Source organism: Homalodisca vitripennis, chromosome X (genome assembly GCF_021130785.1).
Source record: "Homalodisca vitripennis isolate AUS2020 chromosome X, UT_GWSS_2.1, whole genome shotgun sequence".
In the NCBI taxonomy this organism is placed as follows: Eukaryota; Metazoa; Arthropoda; class Insecta; order Hemiptera; family Cicadellidae; genus Homalodisca; species Homalodisca vitripennis.
Genome location: NC_060215.1, coordinates 27,267,537 through 27,285,324, shown reverse-complemented (window position 1 = coordinate 27,285,324; position 17,788 = coordinate 27,267,537). Strand labels below are relative to the sequence as shown.

The following is a 17,788-nucleotide window of genomic DNA, read 5'->3' as shown; positions in this document are numbered from 1 at the left end:
ACTAATAGGATATAGTTTTAATCCTCACAACTGTAAATACTAACAAAAAGAAAATTGTGAATAATTCAATATTTGCAAAGACAAAGTATCTTTAGGTTTTGTTATTTTTTCACAAATAATTTTGTGTTAGAATGTTTTAGGAACATACATATTATTTCATTAATCACTGCTAAACGGAAAGTTATTGGAAAAAATAGTAAAACAGTTGAATAAGATATAGATTTCAAAAACGTACCTTTAAAAGTTAGCTTCTGCAGTCTCATGAGCGGCTACATCAACGGCTGGAACCTCAATCGCTGTTTCATTTCCCACAAAAAGGTTCATGTAATATTCCTTTGAACCTTCTTCTTCGCAAAACTTTAGAAGGACTTTTAGGTCGTTGCACTTTTCCTTTGACAGTGCTAAGGGTGCATTGTAGGATTGTTCAGGCTCAGCCATATGCTCAGGCCTAGGCAAGTTCTTCTTTTTTCTTTGTTTTTCTTCTCTTTCTTTCTCTCTATCATTCTTCTTTATGGATGATGTGAAAAAAGGCCCCATTGTATCCGTTCCGATATTCTAAGCTGAGACATTTATCTTGGAAAAAATCTAAGTTGTTTTACCGGTCTGACGGCAAAGAAGAAACTTATTTTTGTAGTCTTTGGATGCCAAAAACTCTCCCCATTTTTTGAACATTTTCTGTTGGCAAGAAACCACTGTGAAGGGTGATGGTTTTACTCGAGCGTTCTCCAACACAGATCTCCAACCGTCAGGTGTTTCAGCTTTTGCTGTTTTAGGGATTAATCCCATATTTTTGTCATTTTCCATATAAGAGTGTCCCTCTTACTGGGAAAGTCACTATAAACTTTTGTCAAACCGTTTCTCTTCAGTTGTGAGGTAGTGCAACATCTTCATTACAGTGTGGTTCTTATTTTGACCTCCGCATGAATCAGCAAAGATGTAGAGGGTTTTTTCACTTCCATTGACAGGTAATTTTGGACAAAATCGTACAAAAAAGAGGCAACATCATCAGATCCCTTCTTACCAACAGTCTCGTCATAGGTGTACATGATGGATTCCCAGTGGACAAGATGTGTACATTGAAGATGTAAAATGTCAACCTGTCGTCTAAAATAAACTTCACTAGTGGAGATGTTGGGGGTCGGTAGATTCTTCCCGAAATCAATCGCAATAGCCTCCACTTCATTGCGTTGTTTTGCTGATTTTTGGCTTTACGTTTCAACTTGTAAAACCAATCTGCCTTAGTAATATGCAGTTTTTTGCTCTTCCTCCAGTTTTTTCTTTTTCTTCAAGTAGGGATTCTTTTTCTTCAACTGACACTGGCAGCAATCTTTCTTTCAATTCCTGAAACCTTTGCATTATTTTCGTCACAAAAACAACATGTGTCAGTTCTTGGTATCCAAACCCGATATTGAACTCAGTGACAAAGTGTGTCGAAATGTCTCGTAGGAAATTTCCATGCCTGGGTTCTTATTAAAAACATTGACAGAAAGCTCCTTGACATTTAAATTTTCAGGTAAGTACACTTTGGTACTGTCATGAAGGCTGTAATGAGCCCGTCTACCTTTTAAAGAACAAAAAAAAGCTCATCATAGCTTCGCGTGTAGCCTCTGGGACTTTACGAGGTCGATTAAAATGTTTTCCTCTGTTATCTACGGGAGATTTACCAGTGGTCATTATTGACTGCTTGATTCTGTGTAGCCTAAAAGGTTTAACACCAAAAAGAGACTGAAAGGCCTTAAAACAAACAGGGATCTCAACGGCAGACTCATCTCTCACAACTCTAACTTTGTATGAAAAAGAACCTTCGTTTCATTCTAGCTTGGTTTTCGTCTAGCCGAGGTCTCCTCCGAGAAACAGGATGCAACGCAATTAGTCCACCCAAGTAGCTGTTTTGAGCATTGGTACCTCCTATCACGCCCTATATGTCATTGAATTGTTTAATTAAGGAATTTCTCTCTTCTGGTGTAACTTGTTGAAAACATTCGTATCGTTTTACAACGGCAATCTTCACCCGTTTCATATGAGCAAGCCCGTAGCTTTTTGGCGACATCCCTAACTCTCCCAGTTATTTTTCGTTTTTTCGTATTTTTACTTCACTTACCCCTAGTGGCTTCATCATCACTTTCACTTTGCAGCTCACCGTCAATCATTTTCAAGTGATTGGCACTAAACACAATATTCACCAACGCTAATTCAAATACGCACACCAAATAAACACTAATAACCTAAAACTTCACTTCAACAGTACAAACTAACACAACAGAGACAATAAGGAGTGTGTTGTTTAGTCTGCTACAGCTGAACCACAGAGTATGGATTGTTTGCGCATGCGCTAAGGTCAGCTGACTGTGGACTCAGTTGCTTTTTCCCCCAGAACCAGATGGACTGAGTTAGTTTTTCCCCTGCGGTACAACATTTTAAAATGGCTGTATCTTGTAACTCAGTTAGTTATTCTCCTGCAGCTTTTGGCATGTTAAAATATGGACCACAGACTATCGAATGGCATCATAATCTGTAAATCGATTTTTTTTGGACTAAGTTGGTTTTTCTCCTGCACCCTTATTAAGCATTTGGATTTTGGCTACTGTACTCTAACAGTAATAGTAAATTTACAGATATTCTTAAAAACTGAGTATTTTTTATTTCATCACTAATAACATTAACATCTAAATACTAAATCCTTGTATGAACATTTATTAAGGTCACACATCAAATCGTCTTTTTATATCAAAGTAGCATACCTCAATAAAATAAAGATGAACAATTTTGGCTTAAGATTTTCTTTTCATTCGAAGTTTGTAATATCAGTTCTATAACTGTATATATTCATGAATAACGAAATGAAGTACTGAATTGAAGAACAAAAACTGTTTCCTTGAATCTAAGCATACTGTGACATTCAAGTTAAATGGACACATTCATAAATTCCTTCAGAATGAATAACAGTTACACTATTTTAAGAGGACAAATAGCACCTTGATGGATCAGACCAAAATCAACTGTTCACACAAATGAAACACTGCTTTTTTATACTATCAACAAAATGAATGAGAAATAATTTTGATTCTAACTCATAAAAAACTAGTGGAATGAATTATTTTTAATATATAGAAACTTCTACACATCAACATCCTTTAGATTAATTTGGATGTTTTCATATCACACAAAAGGTTAATACTTTTTTTTTCAATTTGTCAAAGTGGGAAAAGCGTACAACAATCTTTTTTTTAACATCAACACATAATAAATACAAAATACTTTCAGCCAAAAAGAAGACATGGAATAAAACTAAAAATCATTTCACTATCGTAAAATTTATTAAATTAGAATGTGTTTTTTTTTTGTTTTAGGATGTTAAAAGTAAAACAAAACAACAAAAGTAAAATTACAACACTGTTCTTTTATATATAACTGAGGTATGAAAACAAGATACAGATATTTTAAATATTTTATTAATTACTTTTATATTGACAATCCTTCCATGATTTTATTCTGATCCCATTCCTGTGTTTTGTCTACATTTTGTATTTTATTTGTATCTAATACAGTGCGAGACTTACAACAAGAAGAATAATGTAACATACAAATTCAATTCTTTGTTAATTTAATGCATATAATATTTGTTAATAATTGCTTTTAGTCAAAGTTTTTTAACTTTTATTCTCAAATCCAGTTTGTTACAGGCTAAAACCCAGTACGAGAGCAGTCTGGCTCAACAATGACAAAAATGGCTGGGGTCTTGAACAACACAAAAGACAGTGAGTCAGGCACTTTGACAGTTACCACCTCTGACAGTGACAAACAACATTTAAGGTAACTCTTTTAATATATTTCCAAATCCACACTTTCACTTTCGTTTAGAAAGAGGCACTGATAATAAATAATATTGGATCGTTACCCCCCTTAATAAATTTAGGCAATATGTAAATCCCAGTCCAAAATAAAAATGCAATAAAAAAAAATGGATTGACCCATCAAGAAATACAGAGTTATAGTTTCCTGAGTCACTCTTACTCCCTATCACTCCTTCTGTTACTATAAATAGCAAACACCAGCCTCTTGTGAATGTTGAGTTTTGCTACAGTTCACCTTGTTCCTAGTGCAGCGTCTGGAATCTGACGCTGTCACAGTCATGACTCCTGGAATCTGGAGTTATGTTTGTCTGAAGAGATCCAAAAAGATTCACCGATAAAGAAGCTCAAATTAAACTCTTTACATTGTTTCAACATCAGAGACACCTAGACTACAAAATATGGTGTAATCTAGGTGAAGAGTTATTCTCATTGTCTAACTAGGTGCTCAGTTGAGTGCACAAGATGTTTTGGACATGATCTCTAAGCACGGTGGAGCAACCCAGTTTTTGGATTTTTTTATCTCTTCAGACGAACACGACTCCAGATCTCAGGAGTCAAGTCTGTGATAGCGTTAGATTCCAGACTCTTAACTCAATATTCATACTGAATCAACCCTTCACCACCCACCATAGCAATGTTATATGTAGAAAACCATCCTCTTCATTCCATTGTGGACAAATATGAAAAATGCTATTTCCTGATAACAAAGGCTGTTAAAGTAGAGTATGCTAACAGGCAATAGATAAGAGCTAGCCTTGGCTATTACTCATTTTACAGCCTTATGTACTCTTTTACAGATAATTAATTGCAATCACAATGCACTTTCTAGTCATGTGCTTGGTTTATATGCTCATACCCATTCACTGTTCTGCTTTAAAAAGTTTAAAAACGTTAGCTACTAACAGAACAATTGCTGTAACGAGTCATCATTGTTTTACAAGATCGTTTCTATTGTGCAAGCCTTAATAACTGCAAGCTATAACGATGCTATCAGTCCCTACACAAATATGTAACCATGTTGTACCACACTATACAACTGTATTTTACATTATATTAAATTGAACATCTCTAAAACGCATCTCTAAAATCTCTCTTTGGACTGTTCTGGACGTGACTACCACCTGATGAAAATGTGTATGTATCTTAATTACGTATGTTTACCAGTGTGTTCATACAGATATGTTATATTAGAATGCAAAATATTAAATAGGTCTTTATTATCTCTTTGATTAATTCAATATTTTATTACTGTGAAGAACAATAAAATCTGTCAATGTTTAGTGTTATTTTGGTATGTTAAATTAAATATGATCAGATTAACAAAGTTATTATGTGAGTTAAATTGAATTAGGCTAAATCACTCAACCACTTTTACTGTTGCAGCACCAGCAGGATGCTGAGTACTTGTATGATGCTGAGTTTTTTTTTTTTTTTAATTAATTACTAGTAATAAAGTTTCTGAGGGTAATCCAATGTACAATGTTTACCAAAACCAAAAGTAAACATACCGAACAGATATACGTCTGGCATTTTTTCTCTTTACTCTTAGAAAAATAAATGAATTCATTTGATTTTGGTGAGGCTATGTGAATAAACCATCACCATATATTTTCAATTTTTATTAGGTACCGTACTAAATTCCAACCATAAAAACAAACTATACTTAATACAAACTATGGCTTCTTAAGAGGCTGAATGAAGATATGAATAACTATAGAATATTTTCTGGAAATAAAATAAATTATGAAAATTCCAACAGTAACTATAAAGTGATACTAGATGCAAAATGTTAGTTCTATCTTAGAATCTTTAAATCTTTATAAGAAATCTCTAAAAGTTTAGAATTATACACCTAAAAGTTTGAATATATAAATTTGCCCATTTATATACATATCTTATTACAAGTTAACAATAATAATAAACGTGTCATTGATATCGCTTAACCAATGTTCATTTGCACAATCAATGTTTGCTATTCTTTAAGTTTGTCGAGATCTGGGAATCTAAAACTATAGGTACTGTAATGGTGGAAATACAAAATTTCCTTTAGGAATTATATATTGATTGTCTTTTAAAAGTAAATTTAAATCAGTTTGTAATTCTTTTATAGTTAATAGAATACACAACCACATGGGACAATACGGATAGAGCCATATAACAGCTTGTACTTAGTTTCAACAGAAGTTGTGTTTTTATAGTAATTGAAAAACTTACACTATGTTTTATGTCAAAATAAAGACCAGTTTATAAAGATGGAAAATCATTTAAAACTTCCTTGATTTTAAATTTCCGGGAATTTTACGTCACTAGTCATACATGGTATGAAATAAAACTACAAACATTCTGGGAAATTCGGATTGGAATTTACATTTATCACCATGCATTTAAAATACTTTGTTTAGTATTATATGCAGCAACTATGTTTGGTACACGATGGAACTCAGTTTCTACAACTCCACTTATACTGCACCATAAGCTCCTAATAGAATTAATTTGCTGAATACATCTTTCAAATCACCAAATTCTTTCTAGATCTCGCCTTCCAAAATCTTTGGAAATGGAAATTTTTCAGCTTCAGATATACATGGTGAATCTTATAAAAGTGATTATTTTTATAAGAAAAAGAGGCTTTATTTAAAGTTGAAGGTACACCTACAAGACAAAATTGTGAACCTATCTTTGTTAAATATGGCATAATTACTCACCCATATCTTCATTTACTAAAATCTAATTTCTGTTACTTTATCATACATTAGAGGCCTGTTGTGATTCCAATTGAAGAATTAGAAGGTACCGAACTATGTACCTTGGTATGTTGGTATCGAACTGTTTTAAAACATAGCTAAAACCTATGATAGTTAATAGGATAAGTCACCGTTTTCTCATTCTATCCACACTGTACTAGGCTCATCTTTGGATTCAAATATGGATATTATCGAGCACCAATACATTTAGCATTGTAAACAATCGAGTTCATGTTTCAATCCATATATCAAGACTTTGTTACTCAATATTTACGAAGAGATGGATGCATCCAAAGTAATGGCTTGATCAAAATATTTTGTCACTCAAAATTTAAAAAACTAAGTTTAAATGCCCATTTCAAAAGTGAAAAATCTTATCTAAATCTTTAAGACCTAGTTGTGCATAGTTGCAGAAATTATTAATTAAGACATGTGGTTACAAACCAATTGATTAAATATGTCTCCAATTGTACATTAAAATGGATAGTGTTTGTTGAGTTTTTAAAAAACAGAATAAGAAAGTACATCTATACATTCAGACAGCTAAGTAACATTTTGCGCAGTGAAGAAATAAAATCGGCTTACAACGCGTTTGTTTAATTAGTTTGAAATTTTAGAATTATTGCTAGGAGCGCTTCTTAAAAAACTACTCTCCAAAAATTATGTATTATTTAAAACTCTTTCTTAAAGAGTTGCTTTTTAAAAAACAAACAACTTTACGCTGATTAAAAAAGCCCCTCTTTCCTCACAATTTGACAACTCTTCATATAAACTCTTTTAGGCCACAAATCTTTTAGTTCCGGCTAGTGGTGGTAAGAAGTCACCTTTAAGCAATGAATGACTACTACAGTTAAGTAGTAAGGAGACCAAGGATCTATTGTCGGTCAATTATGGGCAGACCTGTCCATGATAATGCCTTCTCCCTCCCATGCAATTTAGGCATTATTTTGTTGGCCAATGATCGCTAAAGCTGTCATAAGCAATCTGCCTGTATAGGCTCTTCTCCCATAGCCTATATTTATTTTCTTTTTCTATTACAAGGTACATAAGTTTAAGGTTAATGTTATAAATACAAATAATTCAGAAAATGTGTTGCTAAACACTAATTTTAGGAACAGCTGACTGGACCAATTCGGCTAATTCTTTATGTTAAATATTTATTGAAATCCGAGGAAGGTTTATAAGAAGAGCAAAAAATTGAAAAATTACCTGGAATATTTTGGAATTCTGAAAAATTGTAGTAGTTCATAATCCAAATTTAATTGACACTAAACAGCTGTTAACACTTTTAGATTAAATTCAAGAAATTGACTAAAACATCTGTTTCCATTAAAATTTTATAAAATACTAAGTATAAGTGTATCAGTTGTTTAATGCAAATAGCAAATAAAACGGTAATCTCTATATTTTACTCCAGATTCCACCAGAACGGTAATCTCTATATTTTACTCCAGATTCCACCAGAACGGTAATCTCTATATTTTACTCCAGATTGCACCAGTGACAAATTAAAAACATCTAATGCATTGTAAATACTATTTTCAAAATGCTATAAACAACCTTTCTGAAGGAAGTTGTGTATGTTTTCACATAAAATACTCCAAACTGGTGGGTTTCCTTGAAATTCTGATATGGTATTTTAACTGTAGCTTATGAAAAAACAAAAATATGAACATTAACGATTCATTTGTTCCAGACTACAGTCCGAAAAACAACAAGACTTCTATAATGCAAAACCTTGTGAACAAGGCTACTAGTAACATATTTATGATAACCTAATCTAAATCTACTTACGAGTATATAGTCTATAACAAATAGTAGATGGGTACAAAGTGGCCTCCTTCTCGCCAACATTGCTTCCTTTTAGGAGGCATAAAACGTCATTACGACATGCAATTCTCACAGTAAGTCAAATAAGGTCTGTTCTTTCAAATAATGTAGTTTTGTAGGTCCCCAGTAACAAAAACTCTACTAAAAATAGTGCCCTCCAAATAATACCAAAGTGACCTGGAAATATTTTAGACCGAAAGATGATTACAAGAGCCGGAAATAGACGGTTTTTGACCAAAGTAGATTTCCGAGAGCTACATAGGTATACAGTTTTTTTAATTGGAGCATCAAGGCAAACTTAACTGTGGCACCGTAAGTTAATTTAAATGGATGCAAGTAAGCATCTTTTTACCGAAGTAGGCTTCTCAGTCCTATGTACGTATATATTTTTTCTTCATCGGGACAACTAGGGAAACTCTACTATGGTACTATAATATGAAGTGTATGACAAAGACCAGAAGTAAGCGCTTTGTGTCGAAGTAGGTTTCCCAGACCTGTGTATTTTTATTTTCTTTATCGGTGTACAGACTAACCACATAATGTAGCTATGGTGGGAAGAGCTGATTCAATGTGAATGTTAAGTTTTACTCCAGTTCACCTTTCTTCTCAGTGTAGTTTCTGAAATCTCACGCTGTCATAGACTTGATCAAGATTACTACTGTACATCTGATGAGACTATGAGAATACCGTCACATATATTACACTATATATATTGTAGTCTAGGTGTCTCAGATATCAAAACGATGCATAGTGTTTAATTTGAGCTCCTTTGTCGCACATTGTTTCTAGATCTATTCAGACTAGCACGACTCCAGATTTATTCTAGAAGGCAGAGAACAGTAATAATTACTGATAACATCAAACATGTCTCGGGTTGGGAAAACACAAATTTTAGCATACCACAAGGATCCCTATTGGGGCCACTCTTGTTCTTAATAATATATATAAATGATCTTCCAGTAGCCATTGGTAGGGACATAATTCTATTTTCCGACGGCACAACATCAATTTTAAAAGAAAAACAACAATAGATTAGAGAGAAACACTTCCAGTTGTTATAAATGAAATGGAGGTTTGGTTTACTGCTAATGGATTAAAATTGAATGTTACTAAAACTCAAGTAACTAAATTTTCAGTTAAAAATACTGTTAAACAGAAAAGCAAAGCTCTTACTAATTTTAAAAAAATCGCATAAATTCTTAGGCATATATCTAGACGATAACATTAATTGGAAGGTTCATCTAGAATATCTACAGAAGAAACTTAAATCAATAGCTTTTGTCATTTTGCACTTGAGAGATACCGTTTCTTTGGAAATAAATAAGTTATTTACCACGGCTATGTAGAGTCCATTCTCAGATATGGTGTTGTGGGAGCAGGCATTGGGAATTAAAACAGAATTTGGCCTCCATAAACGGTTAATACATATCATAACAAATTCCCATCCAAGAACTTCATGCAAAAATCATTAAAAAAATTTAAATATATTAACTATAATGAGACTGTACATCTACGAGACTCAATTGGATTCATTGTAATAAACATAGTTTACCAGAAAGTACAAAATTTCAGCATGATTACAATACAAGAAACTGTAATAAATATAGAATACAAAATCATTGTCTTAATATGCAAGGAGTCCTCAGTACTTTGGGTTGAAATTGTACAATGTTATACCAAATTATTATAAAAGTTTAAACAGCAATCAATTCAAGGAAGAGTTGAAGACGTTATTGATTTTTAATTCTTTTTATTCTGTATAAGAATTCTTTAATTTTAATTTTGACTGATTAAAAACAACACCAGTGTAGTAATATACTAAGAGCACGTTAGTTAAAAATAACTGTAAGTTAGTACTCTTTATTGTTTTTTAGGACAGTTAAAGTAATAGTTTTACGTTTATAACAAATCACCTGTCCAAAATGTGTTGTTTAATGTGTCGTTCAAAATTTGGTGCAAAAAAACTCCGAGACCATGGTGGGTTAGTGATTTTTATTCTGCCAGTACAAGATAACGCTAGCCTAAAGTTGTGTAAAAGAACTAATTGGTTATATTCTTTCTCAACCAATTGGTTGTCGTTCACATTCTGCTTGGATGTAATTCGCCGATAAAGAATGTTTAATGTCTAATGTCTATAAAAGTCAGGTTAAATTCTGAGACTCATAACGATGAACACTTAAATAATATCTATCTGATGTACACATACTTACATTTGAAAAGTTTCATAGGACTCTATTTTATTACATCATAAGTACTTTTACTAAGTACCTACACTAGTTTAAGAACTTTGATTTGAAAATTGTGTGTGAACACGTGGGTAACAGCTAGTTTTTTTAAAATGTTCATATTTTAGTTATCATTTTCGTTTTACTCAAGTCTTACAAAACTGGTAAAATATATAGTTTATTGTAATTAATATTGTAACTTTCCAGGAAAAATAAATAAATTTCTTATTTGGTTGCAGCACTAAAATATAGATTTGGGCCTACAATATTTTTCTATACCTAAATTGATAAATAATAATATTAGTAGATGGCTGTTAATAAAAATTACAGCACCAGTACATCGGTGTCAAGCCTTAATAGGGTTACAGAAAACCCTATGTTGTATAGCCTAGGTCTAGTAAGAATAAGTAATAAATAAATTATAATAAATATAGGTAAATAAGTGTATATAAAGAAGACATACCTACTATAGGACAAAAGGTGAATCCAACATAGTGGGTTTATTTTAATAGAACAAGATCCAACTAGTGTTAGACAGTAGGTTATGGTAGGAACTAGTAACAGCTCACTCACAAAAAATTCAAATATGATGATGCTAGAGTTTGTTATTAAATCTGTATATGCTAGTTAGCACTGTATATCTTCACTAACTACATTACAATAAAAGAACAGCACATATTTTTACAATCCAGAATCTGGACAAACAGAAAAAATTCAGTGGAATTCGCTGTATTAAAGATAGATGACTACTGTAACTTGTGTCAAAAATTTTATTTTACATGGGCTAGCCTATATGATAATAGCATAACATAATTAAATTTACCAATGTTTAAGTACTAGAGTACATGTATTAGTATTTTTCTAGTGTCGTTATATTTTTGACAGACACTGTATATTTTGTGGTCAGAATATATTTCACTGTTCATTGAGCAATAATAGAAATAATAATATTACATTGCAATTACAGAGAATAATATAGGTTTTACAGTGGATAAGAAGTTTAAATTAATTGATTTTGTATGGTTTATTCAACATCACCTGGATTTGAACTTTTACAAAATTTTAAAAATATTAGCAGGTAAAAATGATTAATTTCATTTCAGGCTATTTTAGTTCACATCATTAGGGTAAACAAAACAAAATTACTTTAGTTATTGCAATGTCTTTGCTCAATAATCGCTTTTAAATATTTTTTGTTGTCAATTGTAATAGGTTATTAAGATGGCCAAATAAGCAAATAAAAATATGTTCAGCTAAATCTAAGGTCATGGATAAATTTGGTTTTTAATGGATGATTTGAAATGGAAATACTCTGAAGTAACACTACTGAGATTTCATTTAACAATGATTGAAATAGGCTTTCTGTAATGAACAATGGTTAAGAACTAAATATTGAAAAAGGAAAATCATTCCTACCTTTGTATATAACTCCTTTGTCGTCATCTCGGAAAAATCGTGGAAACATGAATAGCTATGATTATTACAGGTAAAGTTAAAACTTGCAATAATTAATTACAGGTAATAACAAGATCCAATTCACTAAAAGAGAGGGTAATAATGACATATTGTCTTGTTTCTGTCTAAGACACTTCATAAGATAGATTTAATTTAGTTTTAAACTAAAATATATAATCCATTACGGAATATCTGCAGTAATATTTAAATAATTTCACACAAAGTTTTTGTAATAACAAAATTCACAGTTAATTTTTACTGATGCTATGCCATAGCTTATGATGTAGTGTTGATGGTTCGAATTGACGTTTGCAAATTGGGAAACAGCTGATGATACTTAGATTTGTCACAGATTATAAATAGACAAATGAAAAAATTAACAATAATTGGCATTGATATTGATATCATTTGGGTAAAGTTGTTTTAATTTGTATTTGTAATAAATTTAAACTGGTATGTACATAAATCGAATTTCTCAGTATAATTTCTAGTAATACGTATTTGAGTTAACATGACATGCTGGTAGGTAGAGCACAATATACAAAACTCTTAAGGCCAACACCGCCTCTTCTTGGCTGGTGCATTATTCATTACCAGCACCGTTTATGTATAAATGGTCTTTCGTCCATCCAACACTAACCATTTTAAATGTCAATTTCTTTGACGAATCATTCATTTATTTACATGTACATTTATTTACGCTTGAAATATAACGTAACACTCAAGGATTCTACTGTGACTTTGTGACAAAACGTTTCGTTATCGCGAACGACAGGGAATGGCGCTGAACCATGAATTACCTTTCTTTAATAAATAGCATCATTGTTGTGTTCACTGAGTATTGGAGACAGGTCTTAAAACTGCATAATCATTAGGGCATTATTTCGAGCAGGCTACATATTGTGGCACATAAACATGGCATCATCAGCGCACAATGACAATGTTGTGCATGGAATGTTTAGCATGTCACAGCACACCTAGTAACTGATGAGGTCCAGTACAAATTTCTGAGATTCTCCGGCCCCTGCCAAGAGTTAGGAGTTTAACGATTCTCATTCTACACGACCTGGCAACCGGATGTACCATAGTATATATAGCGTATCTTAGCAGACCTTAAAATAGCAGCTGCTGATTCATTGAGCTTGTAAAGTAGGCATTAATGCCAGACGTTGTTAATAATTCCTCTCCAACACGTGTTTCTTTTCGTCCTATTGTTATAATGTACCACTACTGTTGCATCCAGCAAGGATCTTGAATATTAGGCAATGTGCCCAAGTCGGCAGTATGAATAGTAGGGGCTGGTGGGACTTGGATGTGAAGATTGACGAATCAATTGCTTCGCATGAATGACTTCACACCGTTGACTTAAAGTTCGTGTTCAAATCAAATCGAGTTAGACTTTATTGCCGAAACATTTTACACGCATGGCAAAAGTCAACATTTTACTTGCTAAAATGATGTCATCCACTCCTCCAGAAATGTCATTCAAACCTACAACTTGCAAACTTGTATACGGGTACATACATTCATTCGCCTATTATTCCAACTTCCAGCGGCAGACTCAGTCAGTCTGTTTAATTGGTGGTCTCCTAATTATATGCCTAAAACTCGTCAACATTATATAATGTCTGTGACACTAAAAAGCGTTTTAACACAGGACGTTACAACGTTTTTTATTCAATTTGTTAATTTGTTGACGAAATGAACACCTGCCTGTGAAGGCTAACGTTCATAAACTACTGTTCTGTGGCTACCAGTTCGGTAGGTTTCTCAAACTCTAGTCTCATACTCATGTATGTCTCGGCCATTTGTCTTAGCACATTTAGACATACAAAACAGAGTTTCCAATATATAGAGACTGGGTAGCATCAATAATTGCAAAATTTTTGAAGGCTTCCTTGCATGACTCTTTACAATTCAACTGATCGATAATATGAATCGCTTGTTTTTGCAGTTTGAACACTCTCATGAATTGCTTGTTTACCCAAGCTCCTAACAACACCAGCCTTTAAGTGAGATGGGGGTAACTAAAGCAATAATACGCAGTCATCAGAATCTGACTAGGGCAGTATTTGGCTAGAGACTTCAAATTACTGAGGCCAATTTTGAGCAAACGTGGTCGATGTAATCATTCCAAGTCAACCCTCGTTCGAGGTATATTCCCACGAATTTCGAGCAGTAGACTTCATCTAGCATGTTGTCTGCCAACATAACAACTGGCTCATCATGCTTTTCTACTGATCGCAAAGCAAATTTTAGAAAATTGGATTTCACAGAATTGGTCTTGAGATTGAGGCTGTTGAAATGTCGAATGCAGTTGTTAATCTAAACAAAATCCAGCTGTACCAGAATCAATTTTGATTCGCTGGCGAAACAGACAGTCGTGTCATCAGAATACTGCACAAGTCTTCCGTGCAGAAGTGATCAACCTACGTCATTGGCATAGATCTGGATGAGTATTGAACTGAGGATTGTGGGACACCATAACTCAGGTGAATTGGTTCAGATAATTTGTTTGATATCTGGACAATTTGGGTTCTGTGGCTTAGAGATGATTTGGAAAGGCACGCCTCGGATGTCATGAGATTCAAGTTTGTCAATCATTGTAACATGGTCAACGCAGTCGAATGCTTAATATTTGTGTTTATAACATTAAGCATGATATATAATAGCAATATATTAATGATGTACCTCTCACGGAAGGCGATGTAACTCAGGCCCCCAAAACAGACATAGAATGAAACTGAGACGGTGACAGTCACGCATGCATGTCTCGAAGCTCCTGGTAGAATTGAGTAATGCGACAAAATTGTGATTAGTTATATTGCGTAGAAAGTAATGGCTGCATTGTTCAAAGACGAGTTAAAGGTCGCACGGTAGACCATGCATTCATTCAAGGATTGTGTATAAGAATTTTCGTGCAGTAAATATTGTTCTGTAAATAGCGCAAAATCTTTTGTTAGAGTTTTAATAAATCTAAATGAGTAGTAACCTCATTTTCACAAATGAAATTATAAATAGTGTTTATTTTTACTGTCGGAAATTACTCAATATATCAGGGCTTTTCTGCAATACATCCATGACTATAATAAGAATTTATTATATTACTGTTTCTGTTTTTTCCACTTTGACAGTAGATAGGACTTAATTACTTACAATCGCAAGTCTTCAATTCTCATGGACTATTACAAAAATAATCGTACTAACAAGTTTTCAATATTTAAAAATATTTCTTATTCTAATCAGTTAAAGTTACACTGTGTGTGTCTCATTGTTACATTTTAAATTTGAAGTTTTAAAATAAAACAATGGGGTGTTACTCCTGGTGCTGTGACTAGAACAGAGAACTTATTTACACATTAAAAGTACACTTAACTGATGGCAGCACTGAACAGACGACGCAACGAAAAAAAACCAAAGGAAAGAAAGTGAGATAATGTGGGAAAAGGACCAGAGTTCCTTAAGTATGTACTAGATAACCTATCTAGTCCTACCGCTGTTAGCAGTGTTAAGTTAAACGCCAAGTTTTGTTGAAACTTACATACCTTCGTAACCCAAGGACCAAATAGAAAAGTGAAGGAGGTAGACTGATTGTTCAGTTTTCATTCATTTTAATGTTTCCAATTATACTTGGAATCAAGTCTGGATTTTAGTGATCAGTCTTACTTCATTCTACCAATTGTTGAAAAGGTATGATATGCCTACTGACTATTATGAACCTTAAAGTTGATATCGCATATCAGGATATTGATAGTTTGGAATAAGTTACTTAGGCTCTGTGTGATGAATTAAATCTGAAGTAATGAATTCAAAATTTTTATAGATGGATAGGCCTATATCTTATGTTTTATTGGGAATATTGTCACTATTTTATTAATTGTTATTCTAACACTAAATTCCAAGTCAATATCCTAATGCTATAATGGGACCAGCTTTGTGTGTAATATTAATTTTTATTGTCAGCCTTTGCCTTGCTAGGTAGAATAATATCGTTAGATTAGTTAGTTAAATGCCAGTTTTCAAGAATTACTGATCAGCCTCTGGGTTTAATATTTTACTGATCATGACTATCTCAAGGGATATATATTTTTTGTTCATCGTCATGGGCGTGGGACAGCATTGTGCTGCTTGTCACACAGAGAAAAATTTCCTTATACATTTGGTAGGCCTATGCACTGTGTGTCACATGATCTTTTAGTTGCCGTCAATAAATGTCATATTGGGCAGTGTACTGATGTCGGCTGTTACACCATCTTTAAATATGTAAAGTAACATTAACTGGAGTTACAGTTTTCTTTACATTGGATACACTAGATGTCAAAAACTTGTGACAAGGAACATTATTTACAGAGGTTTTTATTGTTTGTTTAATTTTATTTATTGCATTTATAAAATAATTGTTACCAATGTTGGGTTTGACACTGTTTATCAGGATATTATTTTTCGTAATAATGTACCAAGCAGATTTACACTTGTTACACTGCTTTTTATATATAATTGGTATTTATTTACAATACCGTGACCATGAAAAATGGACTTTTTTTCATGGGTTGGGCATTTATAGCCCAGTATTATTATCACAGGTGCATATAAACTGGGGGGAAAGTATACCATTGTATTATATTGATGCCTTTCGGGCATTATTGCATTAAGGATGGAAAATAACCGACAAAATTTTGTCGAACAACACTTGGAGGGTTAAGGATCAGGGGCATCACGTGATCTGGGATTCGACTTTTGCAAGCTCGAGTTAATTTTTTTTTCTAAAAGAGCAAGCAGTGCGCAGCACTGCGCAGCGGGCAGGCATCGTTGACAGGATTAACGTCATCATTTCAGTAAAATTGCCAGAGGTACTGTCAAAAACAGAGTTTTCAGAGGATTTCAAAAAATCGTAACTCCTTTGATTTTCGTTGCCGACGAATTTTTTCTTCACTATTGTTTTCAGGAAAAAAAATGAACATACCTTTCCATGGTCACGTTATTGTAAATTGATACCATATAATCTAAATTATTTGCCATTTTTGCTTCTTTAATTGATTTTTCATACAAATGTTTCGTTATAACAGTATCTTAAGGTAACATTATTCTTTTGATTGTCACTTAAGAAATCACTCAAAAACATTTTTTTTCTTTCATTTTGCTTAGGTTATTGTTATATCACATTTTGTTAATTTGTTCTGAATAATTTTTTGGTTTTGATATTTTAATTACTTTGAAAAAGTTAATATTATTAATTATACTACTAAACAAAATCAAACATGCATTCGGCACCTTTGCATTTGACCAAATCTATTAGATTTTGCCAACAATAAGCAACTAACTTTAAAAATAAGTTTTCAAAATCACATTGAGGGATAGAACAGTTTATGGGATCGTCAATATATTGTAATTATTTTCAATACAAACCCTATTTTTCATCCTGATGCTGACAATGAGGCCATCATGATCAGAGAATAGAATTTTGAATGTACTGACTAGGATGTACTATTTTGAGGATACTAGGAGAAAATATTTTTACAAATACGTTGTCTAAACAATTCTTTCCTCTGGTAGGAGTGTTATCAAGTGATAAAAGTCATACTGTCCTAAAATATTAAGTAGTTTATTAACAGTTGCAGTGTTTTTTGTAACATCAAAGCAAATATTAATATCACCTCTGAATATAATCACAACTGGAATT

The 17,788-nt window shown here is 32.8% G+C and overlaps 2 protein-coding genes across 5 annotated transcripts in view; one reads left to right on the top strand and one right to left on the bottom strand.

The window, feature by feature from the left end:
- Nucleotides 1-12,418, bottom strand: part of LOC124368829 (unconventional myosin-Va) — a 147,304-nt gene extending 134,886 nt beyond the window's left edge. The window contains exon 1 of the mRNA XM_046826238.1: nt 12,070-12,418. Coding sequence (XP_046682194.1) covers nt 12,070-12,096 — 27 coding nt within the window. The 5' untranslated portion in view covers nt 12,097-12,418. The remainder of the gene's footprint in view (nt 1-12,069) is intronic.
- LOC124368831 (molybdate-anion transporter-like) overlaps nt 1-17,788 on the top strand; it is a 33,173-nt gene that overhangs the window by 969 nt on the left and 14,416 nt on the right. The window contains exon 2 of one of the 4 annotated variants that reach the window (XM_046826240.1): nt 3,684-3,813. The gene's annotated coding sequence lies outside the window, so the exon portion shown is untranslated. Of the gene's footprint in view, nt 1-3,673; nt 3,814-4,682; nt 4,987-15,512; nt 15,799-17,788 lie in introns of those variants that run through there. The other 3 variants (XM_046826241.1, XM_046826242.1, XM_046826239.1) reach the window with 3 other exon arrangements.